Source organism: Sciurus carolinensis, chromosome 13, assembly GCF_902686445.1.
Source record: "Sciurus carolinensis chromosome 13, mSciCar1.2, whole genome shotgun sequence".
Taxonomy (NCBI): domain Eukaryota; kingdom Metazoa; phylum Chordata; class Mammalia; order Rodentia; family Sciuridae; genus Sciurus; species Sciurus carolinensis.
The window spans coordinates 68534326-68559266 of NC_062225.1; the positions used below are offsets into that span (position 1 = coordinate 68534326).

Here is a 24941-nt window from a genome sequence, read left to right on the forward strand (position 1 = left end):
CCTTTCTCTGTGACATACTTTTCTTTTGAAAACTTCTTTGATCATGAATCCTCAAATAGCCACTCCCCCATCTTCCCTGTTCACTGCCAATCTTCAACTACGGTGTTTATCTAGCAGCTTTCTTTTCTTACAGTTCATTTCCTCCCTAACTCTCTCTAATGAGATGACTATCCATGCTAGTGGTAAGCCAGGGTCTCCTGTCAAATCCCACAGCCTCTTTGACTGCACTTCTTCCCTGAAGGCTGAGGAGCACCCCATGCCTTGACACTCCCTCCTTCTCTGGTCTCTACAACCATGCTCCCCTCCCGCTGCGCAGAGCTCTATCACCACACCCATGCAGGCATGGCCCTCAGTCTTAGGCAAGGGTTGCTGTGGTCCTGTTAATTAATTCATTCAACAGATATTTATTGAGCACCTTTTATATACAAGACAATGGAATAGGCCCTGAGATTAAAACACGAACAAGCAATATTTGGTCACGGCCTTCAAATCTAAGCAAGTATGAAGAAAAATGGTTATGATTAAGAAAGCAGCAAGAAATGTGGCTTGGAAACTAAAATGACTTGGATTTCTTCTCCTTAAGTTCCTTATGTGGCAGTGTTTCGACATGAGCAATCTAAGGTAATGGCAGACCAGAGAAAAATAACTCACAAGGAAAATGAGCAAAATGGAAGGAAAAAGACATTACTCACTGATGTAAATGCCAGCAGCTCCTCTTCAGTTAGCTTATGTACTGGGTTATTCTTTTGAAAATTTGTGCTTTGAATTAAAAAAAAAATGTATTTGAATTCTAAATTGCATGTTGCAGATAACAAAATGCAATTTTTAAAAGCAAAATGAACAGCTATGTTTTATATATTTGAACACATTCCTATTTACTAAATTTATGCACAAAAAATATTATTATAACTACTAGATAAGTAAAAATTAAGTTGTCATAAAAGGAAAACAATATGAATTCTAAAATCCTGTTGATAAAAGTATAATTAGTAGAATCATTTTTGGAAAACAATTTGGCACTATCTTATAAAGTGAACATTCACATATCCTCAACTCAGTAATTCCATCCTGGATAGAAAACCCAAAGAAATAATGAATGGGTGGTCCAGGAAATGACATACATAAATATCCTTCATAGTACTGTGTGTAACAAGAAAAATATGGAAACAATCCAAATGTCCAAAAAGAAAATGCCAAGTTGTGATGTATCCATCCAAGGGAACACTACACTTCGAATTAAACTGAAGCTACAAATAATGACATGAATCATAAAAACACAGTAAAAGAAAGAACTTCACACAGAACTACCTGTCAAAATATCACCATTTATAAAGCTGAAAAATTAGCAAAATGAAGCAACTGACTTACAGGCATATAAAACATGAGATTAAATATGTATATACATACATATGTATGTATGTATACATATGTACACACACAAACATATATACACAAACTCATACACACAAACACAAACACACACACACACACACACACACACACACACACACACACGCACACATATATCTATATATTTTGGGGGGGTACCAGGGATTGACCTAAAGGTGCTTAAACACCAAGCCACATCCCCAGCCACCCGCCCCGCCACTTTTTTAATGTTGAGACAGGATCTCACTAAATTGCTTAGGGCCTTGCTAAATTGCTGAGGTTAGCTTTGAACTTGCAATCCTTCTGTCTTAGCCTCCAGAGCCACTGGGATTATAGGCATGTGCCACAGCAACCAGCCCTAAATGTAAATATTTTAAAGGTAAAAAAACTGACAACAAAATTCAGGATAGCATTTTCTTTTTTGCTGTTAGAGAGGTAGCAGGAATCTAACCCAGGGACATTTTGCCAATGAGCTATAACCCCAAGCCCTTTTAGATTTTTATTTTAAGACAGGCTCACAAATTTACTGAAGCTGACCTTGAACTTGCAATCCTTCTCCTGCCTCAGCCTCCAGAATCACTGGGATTATAGACGTGCGAAACTGCATCCAGCCAGAATAGCATTTTCTTTAGAGAAGAGGCAGAAGGATGGGATGCAGAAAATGCACAGGTTGTACCAGTGGTATCTGCAATCTTCTATTTATTAACTGGGTGTTGGGCTTACTAATATCCACATTATTATCATACTACATAACTTAAATTTATATATTACGTAAACTACTTTAGAAATGCCTGGGAATATTGTGTAAATATTACATATATTAAGAATGAAAAGAAAATAACACCCTATAAAATAGTAACACTTTCTTATAATTTCCAATATTGTTTAAGGATTTCATAATGAGCATGAAATGTTTGTATAATTTTAAATGAATCCACTTTTGTTGGATTAAAAAAAAGCAAATGAATAGGGAAAGAATGAATTATGAAATAATTTAAAACAAATAACAAACATACATGTACATATACACATAATACGCTCTTTTGAAAAAACATTTTTAGTTGTAGATGGACACAATATCTTTACTTATTTATTTTTATGTAGTGTTGAGGATCGAACCCAGTGCCTCACATGTGCTAGGCAAGCGCTCTTTCACTGAGCCACAATCCCAACCCCACATAATATACTCTTAAGACACTTCTAGTTTGACTGCACAAAGCATCGGGTAGCAAGATGATCCAATTACCCTTTAAAGTCCTTTCCATTCTAAGGCACTATGATTCTAATGAATAAACAAAAAGTCATTCTAGGATAAGAACCTTATCTAAAATGGATCAATGTTCATCTTTCATGTAAATATTCCAATCCTATAATGCATTACATAAAGTACATAGATAAAAGTGAAATGTTACAGGCTCATTACAAATAAGTATTACGGGGGATGGAAAGGGCAGCCCACAAGGCCCTGGGTTCCATCCAAGGACAGAAGGAAGACACTAAGTCAGGTCATCACTATTTAACATAATATGTTATATTACAATGTAAACCTGAAAATCAGACTATTAGATTAAAAGCAAATTACCCTTTCCTCCCTCAGTCGTTTGAATTATTCATGGATGGCTGTATTGTAAAAAAAACTTTACATAGAAGCACTCAAGTATCCCAAGGAATAAGAGACATTGGACAAGTGTCAGCAATTGGTCTTCAGGTAAAAACCAAACTCAGGTAGGAGGCCAGTGAAAAGCAAGAATCTAAGGAAGGAGCATGAAGCTATTCCTGCTGCTGAGTTAATCTACAGTATAAAAATGCACCTTCTTGAAGTCTCTTTTCCAAACCAACCCAGTCCACCACAATGTCCAAGTCACCTCTTTATAAAGGTTGGTAGGTAGCCACAGGAATCAGATCACTGCAACAAAATCACTGTTTAAAATCCCTGTGGGAGGGGCTGGGGATAGAGCTCAGTTGGTAGAGTGCTTACCTTGCAGGCACAAGGACCTGGGTTCAATCCCCAGCACCGTGAAAAAAATAAATAAAAATAAAATCCCTGTGGTAACTCTATCCATGCAAATCATCAGTTCATTGATGTTCTAACCCAAAAGTTATAAACTGCCTCAAATGCTTTAAGATTCAGAAAATAATCAAGTAGCTTCTACCAAACAATGAAAATTTAAACTGCCTATAAAATCCACTCAGCATTTTTATCTGTCCTATATATTGAGATTCCATCAATATCTTATTTAGGAAGAAAAATAATATTAGAAGAAAGCGTTTTCCTGGTTTTTAGAACTCTTTCAACTCTTTCAATACAGCTCAAGTTCAACTGACAGAATGCTTGGGAGCAACTTTACTTGGTTTGATTTAATGTACTAATGAGCTGACAGTTATAAATCTGCCAAAAAAAAATTTTTTTTTAAATAACATAAAGACAAACTCCAAATTTTGGGTCAGTAAAACTTGAATTCAGTCAGGAGCAGTGGCACACACCTGTAAACCCAGCTATCAGGAAGCTGAGGCAAAAAGATCCCAACTTCAAGACCAATTTTAGCAACTTAGCAAGACTATCTCAAAATAAAAATTAAAAAGGGCTTGGGATGTAGATCAGTGAAAATAAAATGCCCCTGGGTTCAATCACCAATACCAAAGTGGGGGTAGGGGGAGACTTGGATTCAAATTCTAATTGTCACTTTGTAATTTTGAGCAAGTCACTTAGGCATGTACACCCTCTTTTCCCATCTGGAAAATGGAAAAAATAACTAACTCTAGGGTTATTAGAATGTTTGTAAGAGACAATGTTATAAAGAGAAAGTACATATTATAATGCCTAGCACACAGTATTTTTCATCAGTCCCTGCTACTCATGTTGTTATATTAAGTATCATAATAAATTAAGTAACTTTTCTGTAGTAAACATATATTGTCACCAGAATCAAATAATGTGAATGGACTGTTGCCTCAGACTTAGAAACAACTCTCTATATATGTGGTCCCTTTTAATCAAGTAAAGGGAACTGCAGAAATGAATTTAACTTTTGCATAAATGCAGACCTACTGCTAGTATATAGGTAGAAAATGGCCAGGAGGTAAATGCTAAAGGATGAATCCTGAGTTAAAAGAACAAATTTCCTTCAAATGTTCCCTTTTCTGAATGTTTCATTACTAATTTAACCAGTCTCAGTATTATACTTTTGTGATATCTACTTTGAACATTACTAAATCTCTTAATGGCAAATGGGATATTTATACTGTGCAAAGTACCTTCTTACAAAATATTGATTACAAAGGAAAAATTAATAAGTTGGGCTCCCCAGCCCAACTAGTTGAATGGCAGAAGGCTTGCCCAACATGCACGAAGCCCTGGGTTCAACCACCAGCACGTCCCCTTCAAAACAAGAGTAACTTCAGTTGGGCACAGTGGCACAAGGCTATATATAATCCCAGTGGCTTGGGAGGCTAAGGCAGAAAGATCGCTAGTTCAAAGCCAGCCTCAGCAACTAAGTAGGCCTTAAGCAACTTAGGGAGATCCTATCTCAAAATAAATATAGAAAAATTTGGGGAGGTGGCTTGGTGGTTAAGCACCCCTGGGTTCAATTTCTGGTAGGAAAAAAAAGGAATAATTTCATGTAGAAGAAGCCTAGTAAGCACTTTATTTTTTCTCTTATTTTCTTTTTTGGTACTGGGGCGAGTACTTAACCACTGAACCATCTCCCAACCCTATTTATTAATCTCTAGTCCTTTTTATTCATTTAGAGACAAGGTTTTACTAAGTTGCTTACAGCCTCACTACATTGCTAAAACTGGCTTTGAGCCTGAAATCCTCCTGCCTCAGCCTCCAGAGGCACTGGGATTAGAGGACTGTGTCTCGCTGCAAGCACCACTTTAATCATGTGATCAAAGTGAATATTACCAGCAGTGGGACAAATGGAAGTTGTATTCCAGTTCCTAGGATACAAGAAGAACCACAAAATTTCACAACTCTGATATCCCTGCTAATAATGTATAAGGTGTAATCATTTTTAAAAATCGGACAAACTCAAATTGAGGGAAACTCAAAATAACTGGCTTATAAATGTCAAGTGTCAAAATCATAAAAGTCAAGCAAATATGAAGAACTATTACAGACTGACAAAAACTAAAGAGACAAAAACTAAAGGAACATGTATGTCCTAGACTAGATCATCTGTTCTAAAGAAGATTATGAAGACAAAAGGCAAAAACAGAATGGGGTCTGAAAATTAAACGACTGTAAAGTATAAATAGAAACTTTCAGTTGTTTTTCTTTTATTTTATTTTGTTCTTTTGTTACCAGGGATTGAATCCAGGGTGCTTTACCACTGAGTTATGTGGTCAGTTTTTTAAATTTTTTATTTTCAGTCAGGGTTTCACTAAGTTGCTAAGGCTGGGCTTGAACTTGTGATCCTCCTGCTTCATTTTCCCAAGTCACTAGGATCACAGGAGTGCACCACAGCACCTGGATTAACTTTTGAGATTCTGAAAGCAGTATTGTGGCTATGTACCAAAATATTAATATTTGTTGGAAAAATACTAAATTTTGTCAAGGATGACGGTATCATATTAGAAAGCTCTTTGCACTGCCCTTCCCTTGCAACATTTTTTTAAGTTAAGAATTATTTCAAAATACAAAAAAAGAAAAACTCTCTATTGCATATAAGGTTCTATAATATTAAAAAGTAATTCTATTAAAATTCTGTTCATAAAGGACAGAGCAGAATAAGGATACAACTCACAGGAGATTCCTAATCTCTAACTCTTTAACTGGCTGCCCAAGAATTCCCTATCTTCATGAGCACTTACCAGATTCCCTATTCATCCAAAACCCTTGGGACCTTCTTGAATAAAAATTTCCCTAAACCCAAGAGGACAAGCATGTGAGGTAGTCAAACCAGTAATCAACTTACCAGACTCCAAGGATAACAGCAAGCTCTTCAGCACATAAGTCAGGCATCTGAAACTGCTCGCAGTCTGCTAACTTGATCTCATTCAGAACAGTGTCATCATTGAGCTCAAGATTCTGGTGAAATACAAAAGAAAATATTTAGACCAAAAAAGTAAAATTTGATTCAATCAATAGAACGGTATGTCACAGAAGGCTAGGAGGAATAAAGTTAACTTTCCTTTTTGTTTAAGACTACATAATGTCTACATACAGTCAACAGACTGTTTCTTATAAAATACATATTTGGGGACAACTTATCTTGTAGAATGGAAGATGTACCACCTACACCTCAAGAATGCACTGACACAGAGGGAAATGGGGTGGGGAAAGGAAAGAGAGTGGGCTGAGACAGACATTATCACCCTATGTGCATGTACGATTACACAAATGGTGTGAATTTACATTGTGTACAACCATAGAAATGAAAAGTTGTACCCCATTTGTGTACAATGTATCAAAATGCAGTCTGTAAAAATAAAAATTTTTTTTAAATTTTTATCCAGCTCGACTGATCAAAATAAATAAATAAATAAAGATTAAAGATTTTTAAAAGAATGTACTGACAATACAATAGGGAATAGCAGGGTACAGGGGTGCACACCTACACTGCCAGTTACTAGGAAGACTGAAGCAAGAGGATCACTTGAGTCCACATGCTGGAGACTGGACTGGGTGATGCACTCAAAACAGAAAACAATAGGAATAGCAGCTATCCTTGACTAAGCCTACTATTCAAAAGTCTCTCTGCTGGTCATTTTACAAACATTTGCTTATTCATCTTTACAAGAATAATAAGCAATATGTATTTCTATTCCCATATATAGATGAGAAACTTTAAGAAGCTGATCCAGGGCTGGGGATATAGCTCAGTTGGTAGAGTGCTTGCCTCGCAAGCACAAGGCCATGAGTTCAAATCCCCAGCACCACAGAAAAAAAAAAAAAAAAAAAAAAAAAAAAAAAAAAAAAAAGAAGCTGATCCAAGGTCACAAAGTATGTGGCAGCATCAGAATTCACAACCTGGTCTTTCTCTTTGCCTCTAATATCTAACCTAAAACGTCAACTCCCTAACTCCATTTCTCAACAGTATAGTGCAAGCAGCCATGACCCATATTATAAATAATAGGGTTAATACAGAAATATTAAACTGACAAACTGACTCTAAAATTTATACAGAAATGGAAGGGATCTAGAATAGCCAAAACAATTTGAAAAGGAAAAAAATCTAAAGACTTTAGAGTAGGTGAGAGCTGGATGTGGCTCAGTGGTAAAGCACTTGTCTAGCACCTACAAGAATACTTGATTTCAAGAGTTACTATAGAGCCAAGACACTGTGGTACTGACACAAAGCTAGACATATAAATGAATGGAAGAGAATACAGTCTGAAATTCTAGACCCAGGTATATATAGTCAATTGATTTTCAATACAGATACCTAGGTAATTCAATAGGTAAAATATTTTCAAAAAATGATGTTGGCCATTTGGAAAAAAAAATGACCCTCCATATCACACATAAAAACTAAGTCAAAGTTGATCACAGACCTTAATACAGAAGCTAAAACAAGAGGAAACAAAAACTTCTAAAAGAAATCACAACAGAAAAACTTGAAAGTCATGAGGTAGATAGTCCTTAATTAAGAAAAACATAAGCAATTACAGAAAAACTCTATGATAGACCATCAAATTAAAAACTTCTGATCTTTGAAAATAATATTAAGAAAATGAAAAGCCAAGTTACGGGCTAAAAGAATGTACTAATGAAACACATATCAAGATAGGGAGAACTCTTAGAACTCAATAAGAGAAAGAAAAATCATCCAGTAAAAAAAAATGGGATAAAATTTATATAGACAGTTCATAAAAGATAATATATAAATGACCAATAAGCACACACACACACACAAAATTCCTGACTGTAGTAGTCAACAAAGAAATACCAGTTAAATCAGAATAAACTAGTAGTACATAAACATTAGAATGGCTAAAATTAAAAAGTTGACAATACTAAATGTAGACAAGGACCTGGAACAATTAGAACTTTCACACATTGCTGACAGAAATACAAAATGATAGAACAAAAGAAAAGACTCTGTCAGTTCGTATACTTTTATCATTTGAGGTACCAATTTTACTAAGTAATTACTCAAGAGAAATGAAAACACATGTCTACACAAAGACCTACACATAAATGTTCACAGCAGTTTTATTTGTAATAGTCCAAAATTGCAAACAACCCAAATGTCTGTCAACAGACAGATTTTTTAATTATGCAATATTCGACCAACAGAACTTTATTCAGCAATAGGAACTACTGACACATGCAATCATACAGATAAATCCCAAAAGCCTCATGCTGAAAAAGAGGCCAGATACAAGAATACAGACTGTCCGATTACATTCATATGAAATTCTAGAAAATGTAAACTACCTGTAGTCACAGAGAGCAAAACAATGGTTGCTCTGGGCCAGAGAAATGAGGGACTGACTGCAATGATATACTGCAGAACGCTTAAAGGCAGTGGAATATATCTTGTCTGTAATGAAGGTATATACACTTATTTGCCAAATATTGAAGTGCATAATTAAAATGGGTCAACTTTTCTATAAGATATACCTTAATAAAAGTGATTATTTAAAAAATGAATTACCAAAAAATAGTAAAACCACAATGAGATAACACTACAAACTAACTCACTAGAATGGCAAACGTTCTAGACTGACTCACCAACTATGAGCAAGCATAAAGAGCCACTGGTGCTCTCTAGCTTTGACGGGCAGAATGTAAAACTGCACAATTTCTTTCGAAAAAGAGTTTGGTGACTATTCACAAAGTTAAAAATACACTTAACACACAACCCGGCCCTTCTATACCTAAGTATTTACCCAAGAGAACGAAAAACTTGTTCAAAGACTACACACAAATGTTCCAAACAGCTTTATTCAGAAGAGCTACTAGAAACAATTCCAATGTCCACCAACAGCTGAAAAAATAAAGGCAGTAAGCAATACAATGAAAACTACTTGGCAATAAGTGGAGCTAACCATTGTTATTAAAACATGGATAAATCTCAAAAACAAGCTAAATGAATGAAGGCAGATAGAGCCAAGCATAGTGGTTCACACCTGTAATCCCAGAACTCAGAGGCTGAGGCCAGAGGATCCAAATGTGAGGCCAGCCTCAGCAATTTCATAAGACCCTAGGTAATTTGCCAAGACCCTGACTCAAAATAAAAAGGGATGGGGATATAGCTCCGTGGAAAAATGCCCTTGGGTTTAATCCCCAGCACAAAAAAAAAAAAAAAAGAATTAAAGAATTTTTAAAAAGGAAAGAAGTCACATACAAAAAAGTACATACTACATGATTATACTGACGTCAAAATTTAGAAGAAGCAAATCTGTGACAAAAACCAGATCAGTGGGAGAGAAAGTCAAAAAATAGTGCAAAACAGAGTGAGGGGAGTTTGGGGGGTAATGAAAATGGTTCTGCATTTTCTTTATGGGGAGGATTACATGGTTCTATGTATTCTTCAAAACTCAAACTGTATATTTAAAATAGGTGTATTTTATGTTAAGTATTCCAATACACTGATTTAATTTTTTTTCTATTTCAACATAAGTAAAGCTAAAACAAGGAAGACTTTAGGAGCCAAATGGAGGTAAGAAGAAACTCCCAGTTTCAGAAGACTAGAAATTATCTATGACTAAGAAAACAAGTTTTGGAAGTGGGGAAAAGGTAAGTATTCAATCTACCTGAATCACAGGCCAAACAAGCAACTTTCCTGTTGCCCTCAGACTCACCCTAACTGCAGGAGTCACTCTGATCTACCAGGCTTTAAGAGCACTGCAATCCCCAACAGATGCTGGCCTGGAGGAACACAAATCTTGAGGCCACTCCTCAGTCCCCAATGCAAACGGACCTCCCTGAAGAGTAGCCTTAAAGGAAAGCTGGCAGGTACACAGCACACCCTGCTGGTGGCTGTTCATTTCACCTGAGGCCTTTCAGAATTTTTAAATGGAGCAGTAACATGTAATTTGAAATCTTCTGATCATATATAAAATGTTAAAAAAAAAAGATGACCTAATACATCAAAAATATTATATTGGTATATACCAATATACCAATATAAAATTATTAGATACTATAGATTCTTTTTTCACACAGCCGCAATGATATGTACTTTACAGCACATCTCAGTTTGGACCAGCCAACCTCCCAAGTATTAAACTGTCACAGGTGGCCGATGGCTGCATACTGGACAGTGCAGTGCTAGAGTATCCCACAACTCTTACCTTTTCATATCCTTACAATGTTGGATCAACTCTTTTCTGTACCTAGTGCTTCAAAACACATTCACAGAGTACCTTTAAACATCTAAACTAATCCTTTAACAAAGTGTAATATGGGAAAAACAAATGAAACAATATAGCAACCTTCCCAGGGGCTCACCAGGCCTTTCCTGTGAGGAACCCAGTCTCTTCCTCCCAAAGATTTCCTTGCCTCTATCACAGAAGACCTGAGCCATCTCAGTATTAGCAACAAGGATGATGCATTTGCCAGATACAAAGAAATGACCAAAATAGTTTTAATCTTCATTCAAGAGTCTCTATGTTCCTAATTAACTCTTTCTGAAATTAAAATGAGTCTGCTGTAGTATCAATTTACCTGTTCTACAGGGCTCCGCATTTAACTATTGTTCTGCTCTAGTCCCATTCAATCCTTGAAACATTCTATTGAGTCAGAAATCAGCACATAATCTACCACCAGTATGTGGGACACACCATATTCAGCATTTAATGTGTATTTCTTGTCTGTGGCAACTGAGCATATATGTATTTTTTGTGAATACACACTTTTACTTTATTCTCCCTTATTCTCCATCCCACAGGTGAACACTAAAAAACAGAGATTATATCTTTGATTGCATAGCAGGGTTGCTCACACTGTTTGCTTATTGAACCCTGATAACCACTAGTTTTTAGTCTTTTGTTAATTCTTCAGACTACAAATCTAGGAAAACTCAGAGGGAAAATATTGGGTTCCTTCTGGTAATAAAATTACTTAATATTCTCAATTGTCAGATATATATTTTCACACTTTAAATTTCTAATTTTGTAATCACTATATTTGGTATAGTAGTGCTTCTTTTTGTTCCCTGTGAACAATAGTTATTAAATACACAGTTTTTGTAACTGAATAGTGTCACAAGGAAATGCATAACTAATTTAATGAACAATTCTATCTTCCATTCATGAGAATAAATGTTTCCATCTAATACATCCCTACATCACTCAACTTACTTTCTACCTTTAACTTGTAATTAACAAGAAAACAATATCTGAATGTATTTTATTTCAAATGTGAAAAGATTAAATTCTGTATTAACTTACACACTGTAGTTTATACATTCCTTATTATAGTCATCACATCCTACTTATCAACACAGTAGACCATTTTCAATAGAACACACTGAAAAAAGCAACAAACAATAAGGCATTACTGAATAAGATGCTTAGATTTAAGAATCAGATCTCCCTTCATAGATGCTTCTCTATGGCCTAAAAGTCAGGCTTACTACATCTAACCCAAGCTCTGGGGAGGGCTTGACAAGAATTCTATACATTTAAGGAAGAAATAAAGGATGGAAGCCGGTACAGTACAGTTCTCTGTACCAACATCAACAAACAGCAGTACACATACTTGCTCAGTCATGGCTCTACATCTTTCAGGTTCAACACTATGTATGACCTATGTAATCTGATTCCCGAGTTCCCACGGTTCTCCCCTCCTTCACTCACTCTCTTCTTAGAATCAATAGCTATCCCTCACTGAAGTTAGCACAAAAGCAAGCATGAGCTCCTTAAAGGCCATCCCTGGGAATAACGACTGCTGCCACTTTTCTCACTCCTCCCTAGCCTCTCCCTTTGGCATTACTTTGAGCACAGAGTAGAATTTTAGTGCCCACTATACTCAAGGTAAATTTGCTTGCTGACTCTGTAAGAAAGAGAAGCAAAATATGGGCGTCAAAGAGAGTAAAAATCAGTTAAAGGGTAAAAAAAATGTAGGTACAGTGTCTGTAGAATAAGAAAATATAAATACAAATGGCTTCCAGGGAACAGTTGAAGAGGTCTATAAGTAGGTCAACTGACCAAGAGTTGTAAATTCAAGCTACAAAGAAAGATTCACTATACATGTCAAAAAATATATACTATGGCAGCAACCAACCCAATAATGACAGAGCAACAAGAGGTAGATCATAAAACTGGTGAAAAGGAATTCTGATAATCGGATTATATATGCAGAAGCAGCAAACGAAACTTCAAGTCTCTGAATGTTCAAAAACTACCCACAGAAGGCAAAAGTAAAGAGACAAATATGGTAACAGCTAGAAAAATAAGTCTCTACTTAGTCTGCCTTTTGTACCTCTTCAGGGGAGTGATGCATAACTGACTGCATTATTAACTCATGTTTATTGAATTCTAAAAGAAAAATATCATTTATCTCTACTTAAGGGCAAAAAAATAAATAAAAGTTCCAACATAGGGTCCTCCCAACTACTTTGAAAAGGCTCAAAAAAGGACAAAATGAAGTCTCTTCCCACCCATTCAGGGTTTCCATGGTATTCATGTTAACTGAATTTAATGACTTATAATTCAGCTTACCTTGGTTAAATGTTCCTGAGGAGTAGGTGATGGACTGAATTCACAATTTGAAAGGGCATCCCCTTGCCTTCTTACATCTACAATCAATTGTGCCACATAATTTTCCTGGAATCGTGTCCTTTTTCCCAAAGCACCTGAAAACACAAAATGAAATTATATCTATGGATTTGTAAATGAGATCTATAGTACAATCATGAAGAATAATGTTTTCAGGGTGCTTCAGAGTTTATAAGGTGCTTTCTCCATATCACATAAGAGAAACCTGAGGACCACTGATGTAAGATTAAACAGCAGGTCAGTTACAGTGCCAGGACTCAGACTCAGGATTTCTGCCACTAGATTCCTCACACTCATTTCTACATCAAACTACTTCCCTCCTCAAAAAAAGGTAATTCATTAAGTATTGCAGGTAGAGGAACTATTATTATCTCTAAGAACAGATGAAAAGAAGGAGATTTTGAGGTATATTCACTTGTTTAAGATCACAGGATTTCTCCATATCAGAACTAGAGCTTAAAGTTAGAATCTTTGACCTCTAAATTTCACAGTCTACTACTCTATCTGGCTTCGCATAAGACCAAAAGAAAAATTTTTAATGTCTCTGAAATGATATAAGGCAGAGCTGTTTCAGACTACTTTAAGAGAAGCAAAAATTCCAAGATCCATTCTCTGGAAAATATCATATTACAAAGATCCTTGATTACGAAGACCAATCTAAGAAGTCTGGAATTTATCCTGAGAAGAGTCTGGCTCTAAGTTATATATCAACCTTTTAAACATATTATGCCAAAGATAGTCACAAAAATGCTTTAACACACGTTTCTGTTTTATAATAGGTTATAGCTAAGTGGGGAAAAAAAAATAATAGACCGATTCTCATTTTGTATTTGTTAACATCACATTTGTATTTTAAAGTTCTTCATCCCAACCTGGAAAAGGAACATATGAAAAACTAGCTAGTAAATATTCCAATAGTTAACACTGAATATACAGAGTACAGTGTCATTAATCTCTTAATATAGTCCCCAAAAAGTCTCTTTAGGACCAAAATATTTTAAAACAATCTCTAAAAACTAGCCTCATAGCCTTTATAACTATACTTTCAAATATAGATGAGATTCCAACTTATACATGGCATTGTTCCAAAAGCTATAAGATGGATATGAAATAACTTTTCCCACACAAATAATGTAATAAAAGGTGGCTAAGATCCCAGACCAGCCCACAAAGACATATTTAACTCATGTCTAAAGGATACACTAGCTCAATTAGAAGCACCAAATTTGCTGGTGAAAACTGAGTCTGAGACTTTGTTCCTGGCCTAGGGAGGACAAATAGGTTCAATCATTTCAATAGTCATACACAGGCAATCACATCCTGGGATGCTCAACCAAGGTTCAACAGGTATAAAGGAGGTGACTGATTGATGGTGTCTGATTGTTGGTGTCTGACTTTCATTAATTTATTCAACACTGAATGCCAATCATATTGTCATACATTAAGGCTATAGCAATTAAAAAAGAAAGCTGTTTCTTATTTGGCATTCAGAAGAAACCAGAGGTTTTAGGAGAAATTCTATAATTCATTCATTTATTCAACACATACTTATTGAATGCCTAGTATATGCCATACAGTGTTCTAGGGCACTGAAAACACATCTGCTCATGAGGAATACAAAATCGAATTACATGCCAGCAATCCCAGTGACTGGGAAGCATGAGGCAAGAGGAGCACAATTCCAAGGCCAACCTCAGTTATTTAGCAAAGTCCAAAGTAAGCAGCAAGACCCCAACTCAAAATAAAAAATAAAAAGGATTGGGGATAGAACTCAGTGGTAAGGTACCTCTAGGTTAAATCCTGTTTTTTGCTTTTTTTTTTTTTTTTTTTTTTTTAAATAGGTGGGGATGTAGTTCAGTGGTAGAATGCCCCGGAGTGGTTCAATCCCCAGTACAATCCACACCACACACACACACACACACACACACACACACACACAGTAATACAAAATGGAGTAAAAAACAAGCAGAATGGACGGCATTTATAAGAAAGCAATGCAGAGAGGCCAAACTGAACTTGGGAGTCAGGAGAGGCCTTTGGAGGCCCATACACAGAACTAAGTGGTCGAAGTTCATTTGTGAGTTGCCTGGTTGTTATCTATTACTAAAGGTTCTAACTAGATTAGAACAATAAATGGGAACCTCTGGGGATAAAGAAAATAAATTTGGGACTGGAGTTGTGGCTCAGTGGTAGAGTGCTCACCTAGCATGTGTGAGGCCCAGGGTTCAATCCTCAGCACCACATATAAATAAATAAATAAAATAAAAGATCCATAGACAACTAATAAATAAAAAATAAAAAAATTTGTCCTAAAAATATAAATTTTTAAATAAAATCCTTAAAAATCTATTTTTGTTAAGGCAAAGAATAAGCTATAGAAAATCAAATATGGCATACAATAAAACTGACAATGTATACATTGGTTTTTTTATAAAAACAAAATCAATTATTCACAAAAGGTAAAGTCTTACCTGTCAAATCAATATGCAATTTGCCAATATCTTTAGCAATATCGAATTGATCTTTTGCTTTTTTATACTCATAATAATATAAAAATATATATGCACATTCCAGATGGAATTGAATAGCCAAATATCGACCCGAATCACCTACAAATAGATTGTCTAGTTTCATCACTGCAAGACAAAAGATGAAATATTAAAAAGCATAATGAGTAAAATGTTGAGTCTATAATATTAAAGAATATATTACATAGTTTCTGCTCTTAAAGAATTTTATATGTACAAAGTAAGCAACACAAATACAGTAATAGCTGGCATTCTCTGAGCACTTACAAGCTCCAAACATGAAGCTAAGGACATTATACACATTGCTTCTTTTATTCCTTTATTCCACACAGTCCTAGGAGATCATAACCTTGCTCTTCAGTTAAGAGTGCTTGTCCTAAGCATACTACAAAAAATATGGCAACAGAAAGTGGTAATACAAAGTACCAAATAAATCTATAAGGAACACAAAAATCTCACAAAGGGGAAATCAGCTTAGTATCTTTAGAGAATATAGTATATCTCCCTTAAAAGAAAAGAGGAATCACATATAAATCCACATATATCTAAGACAATTATGAGCACTGAATAGAGAATTCTAATCTATTTCTCTAAATACCTATGATGAAAAAATGGGAGATAATAACTTACTAATATAGGTATCTGAAGTAAAAGGACTATCAAAATTAATTATATATAATAATAAAGAGCACAATCTCACGTCCTGCGTGGGAGAGGGAAAGGGTTCCTGTTAGAGGGATGGGTTGGCTGTGAAATAAAAGCTATGAAACTTATATATTAGAAAAAGAAAACAAAAGGCAATATTTTTAAAGCAGGGGTGTGACCAGTTGAGCTGTCCAGAGGCCTGGCTCTAACAAAGGAAGGAGCCTGTACTTGCTTTATTTATAATGGTACAGATCAAAAGGGATCAGTAGAAGCTTCTTCAAGAAAAACAGGACAGCGGTGGGAATAAGCAGGCCCTTTGGCTCTAGGGGGTCACTCCCATCTTCGGTGCTTATGCTTGAACCTTGAGCAGTGAGCTAGAACAGTGTACCACTTGAATCAGGCATTCTCAAACAGTGGATATCCAACCGTGAGTTCCTAAGACCAAGTTTCCCTGTCTAATACCTCAAACTTCCGCTGGGTTCTCACACCATTCATGGATGGCTTCCTGTAGTACAACACCACACACCAGGTTACAAAGAAGTCTAACAACTCATTCAACTGATCCCCAAAACCAGAATTCCCTACCACAATATCCCTGAGAAGCTATCCTTCACAGTGTTTTTAGTACTGAGATAGTCGACATTTCACCAAGCAGTCTACAAGAGTGAATGCTCGTTGAAAGAATAGAAAATGCACTTCAGGGAGTTGGAAGGAGGATAAAGTGAAAAGGTGATGCTACAAAAGCTCAGTCTGCTTCATCAACTAGCAATCTGGCTATAGCAAAACACTTTTAGCAAAGAAAGAGATACCCCTTTGTCCTACATGAACTGAAATTAAAATGGGCCTGAAAAACAAAAACAGTGTTTTTCTATTTCTTCATGGTTCCTTAAAGAAAGAATCTCAGGACTCAAAAAATAAGTCGAGATCTACTTGTCTCACCTGGAAAGGCACACAGCCATTCAAACTTGAACTTCTCACTGTGAAAACCCTTCCGTAGGTTTCATCCATGCAAGTCAAACTCAAAAAAAGCTGAACCTAATAATACTCAATGCTCCTCATGAGGGCTGCTTTTTCTTTTAATTTTCATGACTCGTTCTGCTCATTATTTCTGAGTATCTAGACATTACTGTCATAAATAAAATAATGTTACATGACCTTAGCACAAATGGAAAGTGGCACAATTTTGTTACATTGTCAATAACAGTAAAGTAATCTCCCACAACAGGTTCTGGATACAAAACTCAAGGGATGTGAAGGTTGGACAAGGTTTTTAAAAATTCTCTTTCAAATATCATAGAAAGGCCATTTCTGCATTTATCTCACACAGGTCTAGGAAAAACTATCAAATTGAAACTGTCCTAATAACACATAAAATAAGTTACATAAATGCATAAACTTGACCTTATGTATCCACCTTCCCTCCTACCTACCCAACTAAATTCCTACCAACTTAGCCACATACATATGTAGACATTATCAGTGTAACTGGCTGGGACCTATACTCCTGTGCTTCCTCTGCATAGGTGCTCAGGAGGCATATAGGTTCAGGCAACCAAGAGAAAACAAATGGTATCTTTAAGGCACTGCCTAGAACTTTCAGTCAATGACTCCAGGGGCAGGGTGAAATAATAACAAGCAAACAAAACAATGCAGTTTATTACCAAGATGCCCTTGTTCAAGTGGAGTAATTGCTATATCGCTTTACGTGACTTTTAGTATACAAAAACATAACTTTTGAGTTTTGCCTCCCCTAAGTGGAAAGAATAACAATGCCCACAGGCAGATGGAAAAAGAGCCAAAGATAGCAACTTAACATTGCAGTTTCAAACTTCAAAAAACCGTCCATCTTTAAGTTTATAAAGTAAGAAAGCTGAGTCACTGTACAAACAAGTTTTAAGGAAGTGTTGAAGCATTTATCTATTTTTGAAGCTTCTGATTAGAATAGAAGTTGAAGCCTGGTATGCTGTTGCAACACCTGTAATCCCAGCCTCTCAGGAAGCTGAGGCAAGAAGACTGCAAGTTCAAGGAAAGCCTCAACAATTTAGCAAGGTCCTAAGCAACTTAGCAAGAGCCTGTCTCAAAGTAAAAAATTAAAAAGGGATGGAAACATGACTCAGTAGTAAACCACTCCTGGGTTCAATCCTTAGTAACCTCCAAGTATTCTGAAGAAAGGTTTTCCAGCGTTAATTAAGCTACTGATGAAGATATGCAAAAATCTGGAGAGTAAAGAGCAATGAAAAGATAGAAAATCATTGCTTCTACAAAAGCAATATAGTCATACAACTGACATTCCCATAAGAAGCTGAATCTCATGGATATTAACTAGACATGCATAAACAAAAGCAAAGAGATGTTTTCAGATATGTTCTCCTCTCCATAAAGACAGAGTCAGGGGCTGGAGAGATAGCTCAGTTGGTAGAGTGCCTGCCTCGCAAGCACAAGGCCCTGGGTTCAATCCTCAGCACCACAAAAAAAAAAAAAAGACAGAGTCAGAAAAAACAGTAGGTATGAAAAATAGTCTGATATTTATCTGAACTCACAAAGTGAGGGGGCATGATAGCTGATAACTTGATCAGAATACAACTAGAGTCACAGTGACTCTAAGATCTAGTACAGGGCTGGGGAGATAGCTCAGTTGGTAGAGTGCTTACCTTGCAAGCACAAGGCCCTTGGTTCAATTCCCAGCGCCACCAAAAAAAAAAAAAAAAAAAAAAAAAAAAAAAAAAGATCCAGTACAAATAAACTAACGAAAGTGTGATCTTCAGTAAAGAATTACATAATTTCTATAATCAATGCATGGTTATTGAGCAACTACTATAAAACAGAAACAACCAAAGTTTGTGGCATAATCATCAATAAAACTGATCAAGTCCATCTTAGCAAAAACCATTAACAAAATCTCACTGCTATTAAGATAAGAGACAAAATTCCCAAGCATGCCCCATCCTGTCCTACGGTCCTGGACTTCCATCTCCACACACACAGTTCTCTCTCTGCTCCAGCTACAATGACCTTCCTTTAGGCCTTCAGACAAATGACACCCTCAGGTCACAGAGCTTTCATGGTTCACACAGGCACTTCTTTTTAGCATCAAAAGTACAAAGTCAGCTCACTATCAAAACTATCCTGTCATCCATATACAAGATGATGCTTATCTGATTCTCCTACAAGTCCAAAACCCCTATCAACAATAATGCAATACAAAAAGTTCTGAAAACTGAAAGTTTTTTAAATCTCACCTGACTTCATTTAGCCACGAAAACTTTTTATTTTATTTTTTATTTTTTTGGTACTGAGGATTAACCCCACGGGTGCTCTTCCATTCAGCTACATCCCCAGAACTTTTTATTTTTTAATCTGAGAGAGGATCTTGCTAAATTAGCTTCAAACTTTCTAACCTCCTGCCTTAGCTTCCCAAGTCACTAGGATCTACCATGCTCAAGTAGCAGAAAAACTAGATGTGAATGTTGGGGTGGAATTAGCCCTACAGATGAAGCTTTGAAGTAGGGAAAGGGAAGGGTATAAATCAGATGAGGAATAAAAGCTTTTGCCACTTAAGGGAACCAGACCCTGTTTGCCTCACTAAACGTGGCAGGAAAAGATTATAAGCAGTCCAAAGCTCTCCTGTCAGTCCATGGAGGACTGGGTGAATAAATTATAAAACATTCACACACTGGAATGTTGTGCAGCCGTTAAAAGTAAAGAACTGTATAAGCCACGTGCAGCAGTTCATTCCAGTAGTCCCAGCTGCTCAGGAGACTGAAGCAAGAGGATCACTTGATCCCAGGAGTTTAAGGACAGCCTGGCAACACAGCAAGACTCCATTTCAGAATTTTTTTAAAAAGCTAGAATAGGGCTGGGGATATATAGCTCAGTTGGTAGACTGCTTGCTTCTTAAGCACAAGGCCCTGGGTTCAATCCCCAGCACCGCAAAAAAAAAAAAAAAAAAAAAAAAAAGCTAGAATAAACCAGAAACTAATAAAACTGGTAACTAAGGAGAGAAAGAACAGGGTAGAAGGGAAACAGAAACAGAAGGGAGACTTCTCTAAATACACCTTATTATGTAGTTTTGACTCTAGAATCATGTGATTGTTTTACATATCCAAAAATTAAAGGAAATAAAAACGAAAAAAGTATTCCCTAAAAATTGAAAATAAATGGAAATAACCCTTATTTCAAATAAGCATTAGCCAACTCTACTTTATACCCCCTAAAATAATCCTCTTCCTGGGCTGGGATTGTGGCTCAGTGGTAGAACGCTTGCCTAGCATGTGTGAGGCACTGGGTTTGATCCTTAGCACCACATAAAAGTAAATAAATAAAATAAAGGTATTGTGTCCATCTACAACTAAAAAAAATTTTTTTTAATTCTTTTTCTTTTGACCTCTATCCATCTCCAGCTTCATTACCTACTGCTGATCCCTTTAATTTTTCTATACCTTTCCTGCCTCTCCCTCTCTTTCTCTATAACCTTTAATTACATCTATTAAATTATTAAATGTTTTTAGAATTGTGCTAGATCATGTGGCAAGGTTCAGTCCTCTTGGCCCTTAAAAACAGGGTAAAGAAAGAACAAGGAAGCTAAGAAGAGAAAACATATCATCAATCTTCAGTATGCATCAAATTGTGTGCTACACGGGAAATCCATGGGGCTAGGATAGTTGACAAACTTTGTCAGAAGGGTAGTGCCTTGAAAGATGTACAGAATTTGGCAAAACCTTACCCCAAACCTGTAAGTTACCACAGAGGGGTCCGTGTGTCTCATTCTTTGCTGTTACATCCAGCACCTATCATACTAGTGTTGTTAGTGTTCAAAAAGCATCCTTGGAGTAAACAAGTATCTTTAAACCCCTTGATGGCTATCACCAACAAGATGGAAATTCAACGTCCTAGAAATCCAGCTCCTGCCTACATGTTCAACCTCATCACCGGAGATACATCCTCATGTCCTTCTCCAGTTATTCCAAAACTACTGAAATTCCTAAACACATAAAGAAGTTCCAAGTCTCTGTGCCCTTTGCTGTGCATAACACATGCCCCTTCCAACTTCTCTACCTAATAAATTCCTCCTCATCAAGATTCAGTTCAAACATCAGCCACTTTGAGAAGCCTTCTCTGGTCTAATCACATTTCCTACTCTTTACTCCCTTGTTTTCCTACCTATAATTTAGCCCTTATCTCACTGAGTTCACTGACATCCACAGCACCTAGCACAGTGTTTGACACATCAAAAGCATTCAAAAAGATGCCTTTTTAATTAAATATCAAATCGGGCTGGAGATAGAAGGTTAAAGATAAAACTGAGAACAATTAAAGATTTTCTTTATCTTTGCCTACATGCTTGAGATCCTGGGTTCAAGCCCCAGTACCAGGTGGGTGGGGGACATCATAACATTGGTATTCAGTAAAACCAACCCAGTACAGACTTATGCATAGAAGGAACAAAAGCCAAGAAAGAGACCACATGTCAGGTGCAACCCTTCAGACACAAAGTGATGATGACGAAAACCTTAAGTAACTGAAGGGCTGGCCATGCAGGAGGAAAGAGACAGCCATCCTATTGTCATTTTCTACTGCTCAAGAGCAATGCTGTCCAAAACAACTTGCCCTGATGATATTGAATATACTTTAGCTGTACTGTCTAAATGGTAGCCATTGGCCACATGGCTTTGTGAGTATTTGAACGATGAAGAGTAGAACTGAGGAATTGAAAAAAAATTGTGGAGGAGAGGGTGGTAACCAGGGATTGAACTCAGGGGCACTTGACCACTGAGTCACATCCCCAACACTTTTTTGTATTTTATTTAGAGACAGGATCTCAGTGAGTTGCTTAGTGCCTCGCTTTTGCTGAGGCTGGCTTTGAACTCGCAATCCTCCTGCTTCAGCCTCCTGAGTGGCTAGGATTACAGGGAGGAGCTGAATTTTTAATATCATTTCATTTACTTCATTTAAATTTAAATAGTTGTACCTGGCTAGTGGCTACTATATTGGATAGTACAGCTTTAATAAGCAGAAACAGAATAAAAGAATTTTTTAATTAATAAAAGAAACTTTGTAGCAATTATGAATCCTAACAATAATATGAGTTCCTACTCAAAATAATCTCTGAAAGTATCCTTGAAAAGAGGAGATAACTTTTTAAAACACAAACTTTCAATAGATTCCAGCATTAAGATGGATGCGAAGTTAGACTACAAAAATAATAACATTATTTTACACCTGGAAAGAACTCAAAGATCATTTTAAGGAAGGAAACCTTGGTTTGGAAATCCAAAGAGTTGCTTGAGGTCACACAGAGAATAGTTAACAGTATAGAACTAAAAGTCATACTTTAAAACTTGATGCCCTGTTAATTATCTTGATTATGATGATTTCTCTCACACGCACACATATGTAAAATGTCATCAACTGTACGCTTGAAATATGAGTCTTACTGCAAGTTAATTAGATTTCAAAAATGCTGTTTTAAAAAGGCACCCTAAAGGGTTGAGGTTGGGGCTCAGTGACAGAGCACTTGCCTGGCACCTGTGAGGTGCTGGGTTCAATCCTCAGCACCACATAAAAATAAATAAATAAAATAAAGGCACTGTGTCCATCTACAACTAAGTATATGTATACAGCATACTAAGCTGGGCCAGGTGGGGCACACCTGAAATCTCAGCTCCCTGGAAGGCTGGGGCAGGAAGATCTTGAATTCCAGGCCAGTATGGGCAAACTAGTGAGATCCCATCTCAAAAAAAAATAAAAAATAACATGCACATACTATACCATCTTAAGTTCTACCTCACAGAGTTACTGTGAGGAATAAACTACTTAAAGATTTAGAACAGTTGTACACGCCCTAAAAATGTTAGCTGCATTATCATTACTGGTTACTACACTGCTGATCAGCTTAGAAATGTAATGGAAAGAGTGAACAGGACTTGGAGTCAGAAACTCTAGGACATAATTCTGGCACTTGGGCTACTTCTCTGAGTCTTGATTCTTTGTCAGATGAGTTAGCTAGACAAGATGATCTCTAACGGGCCTTTCCAAAGCAAAGATTTCAGACCAGGATAAGAGTTTAGGAATGAAAAAGAAGGATAGATACGGAACCCTTAGGGAAGAACTAATAAGATTTAAGAACTGGCTAGATATGCAGAAATGATGGAAAACAATGAGTCAACTATGAACACAAAGTTTTAAGTTTTGGATGACTCAAGGTTTCAATAAAAAGAGGAGCATGTTGACCCAATAGACATATATTTATTATTGTAATAAATCTGTAGATTCTCCATGGAAACTAATATTTGTGACCTTCTGAATTAAAATCTCTTCTCATGAGATTATTTAATGCTATGTTAAAATGAAATCCCTATGAATGATTATAATTACAGATAATCATATATGTAGCACATTTAATAACATTCATTTCTAAGTATCAAATTTATGAAAAAATCTGATGTATCCATCAGTCACCAAGAGACTAAGTTCTTGAACAACTCTGAATGTGGAAACAATCTAACCCCAGAGTCACACAGCTGCCTAGAGATGTCAAAGTAGAATGCAATGACAAAACATTTTAACCTATTTTCTCTTAGTGACCTCATGACTTCATTTCCAAACAGCTAAGTTGCAATATTTCCCTTCATGTACTATATGGAACACGTTTTCAATATCAGATCCCACAATAAATTGTGATGGGTCCTTAAGTAGTCTCTAGAGAATTGTGGTTCCATTTAGAGTAACATTCAAAAGAATGCCTTAGACAGTGCTGAGGAAAATATTTTTCAAGACTCTAACCTATTTCCATCATAGTTGTGACCAGACCAGCAAAGAAATGCTGACGTTCTAAGAGGCACTATTTCACTGTTACACTGATATAACAATCCTGGGCAAAAATATAAAGATTACAGTTGTTTATAAAATGTTTTGCATATGTTTCATACACTGAAAAAAAAATCCTGCCAACTTTTTGATGATCCTTCAAGGGCAACATTTCAAATATAATGGACATTGAACAATATTTCAGTTATGACTATTTGGTCAACATTTGGGTCAAATCCCAGAACAAAACATTTTAAAAAGAAAATTGTTTATGAAATATCACAGTTTAATAATATCTACAGACCTAGTTAGACATAGCCAAAATGTCTAATTATGTCTAGTCACCAATTTATGACTAGATAAAATAAAAAATGTTGCTGATTAGCCTAGAACAGCAACATAAAAAAATTTTTAGTCACAAGGCAAAGCAAATGATATGCTGAAATACACTGCAGAAAAGAAATGAGGCCACTTGGGGAATGAGTCACATAGAGTCATATTTTCCAGATATCTTGGTTAACTATTTCTGTTTTAGAACTTAATTTTAACTCAGAATAAAATTAAATACCATCTGGTTTCTACCTTTTAAAAAGAAAAAATACATACCAGGTGTGGTGGCACAAGTCTGTAATCCCTGAGACTTGGGAGGCTGAGGCAGGAGGATAGCAAGTTTGAGGCCAGCCTCAGCAACTTAGCAAGGCCCCAAGCAACTTAGCAAGACTACTCAAAATAAAAAATAAAAAGGGCTGGGAATGTAACTAAGTGGTAAAGCACTTGTTCAATACTCAGTAGCAAAAAAAAGAAAAAAAATTAAAAGAAATATGCATAAAGACAAAATTTTTCTTTTACTTTTTAATAAGGGTAATGGTCATACATGCAAATATAACATGGCATATTGTGGAA

General features: G+C 36.2%; 1 protein-coding gene across 1 annotated transcript in view; it reads right to left on the minus strand.

Annotated features, from left to right (window-relative positions):
• Ttc27 (tetratricopeptide repeat domain 27) overlaps positions 1–24941 on the minus strand; it is a 194878-nt gene that overhangs the window by 148173 nt on the left and 21764 nt on the right. The window contains 4 exon segments of the mRNA XM_047523156.1: positions 693–759; positions 6306–6418; positions 13003–13136; positions 15531–15695. Coding sequence (XP_047379112.1) covers positions 693–759; positions 6306–6418; positions 13003–13136; positions 15531–15695 — 479 coding nt within the window.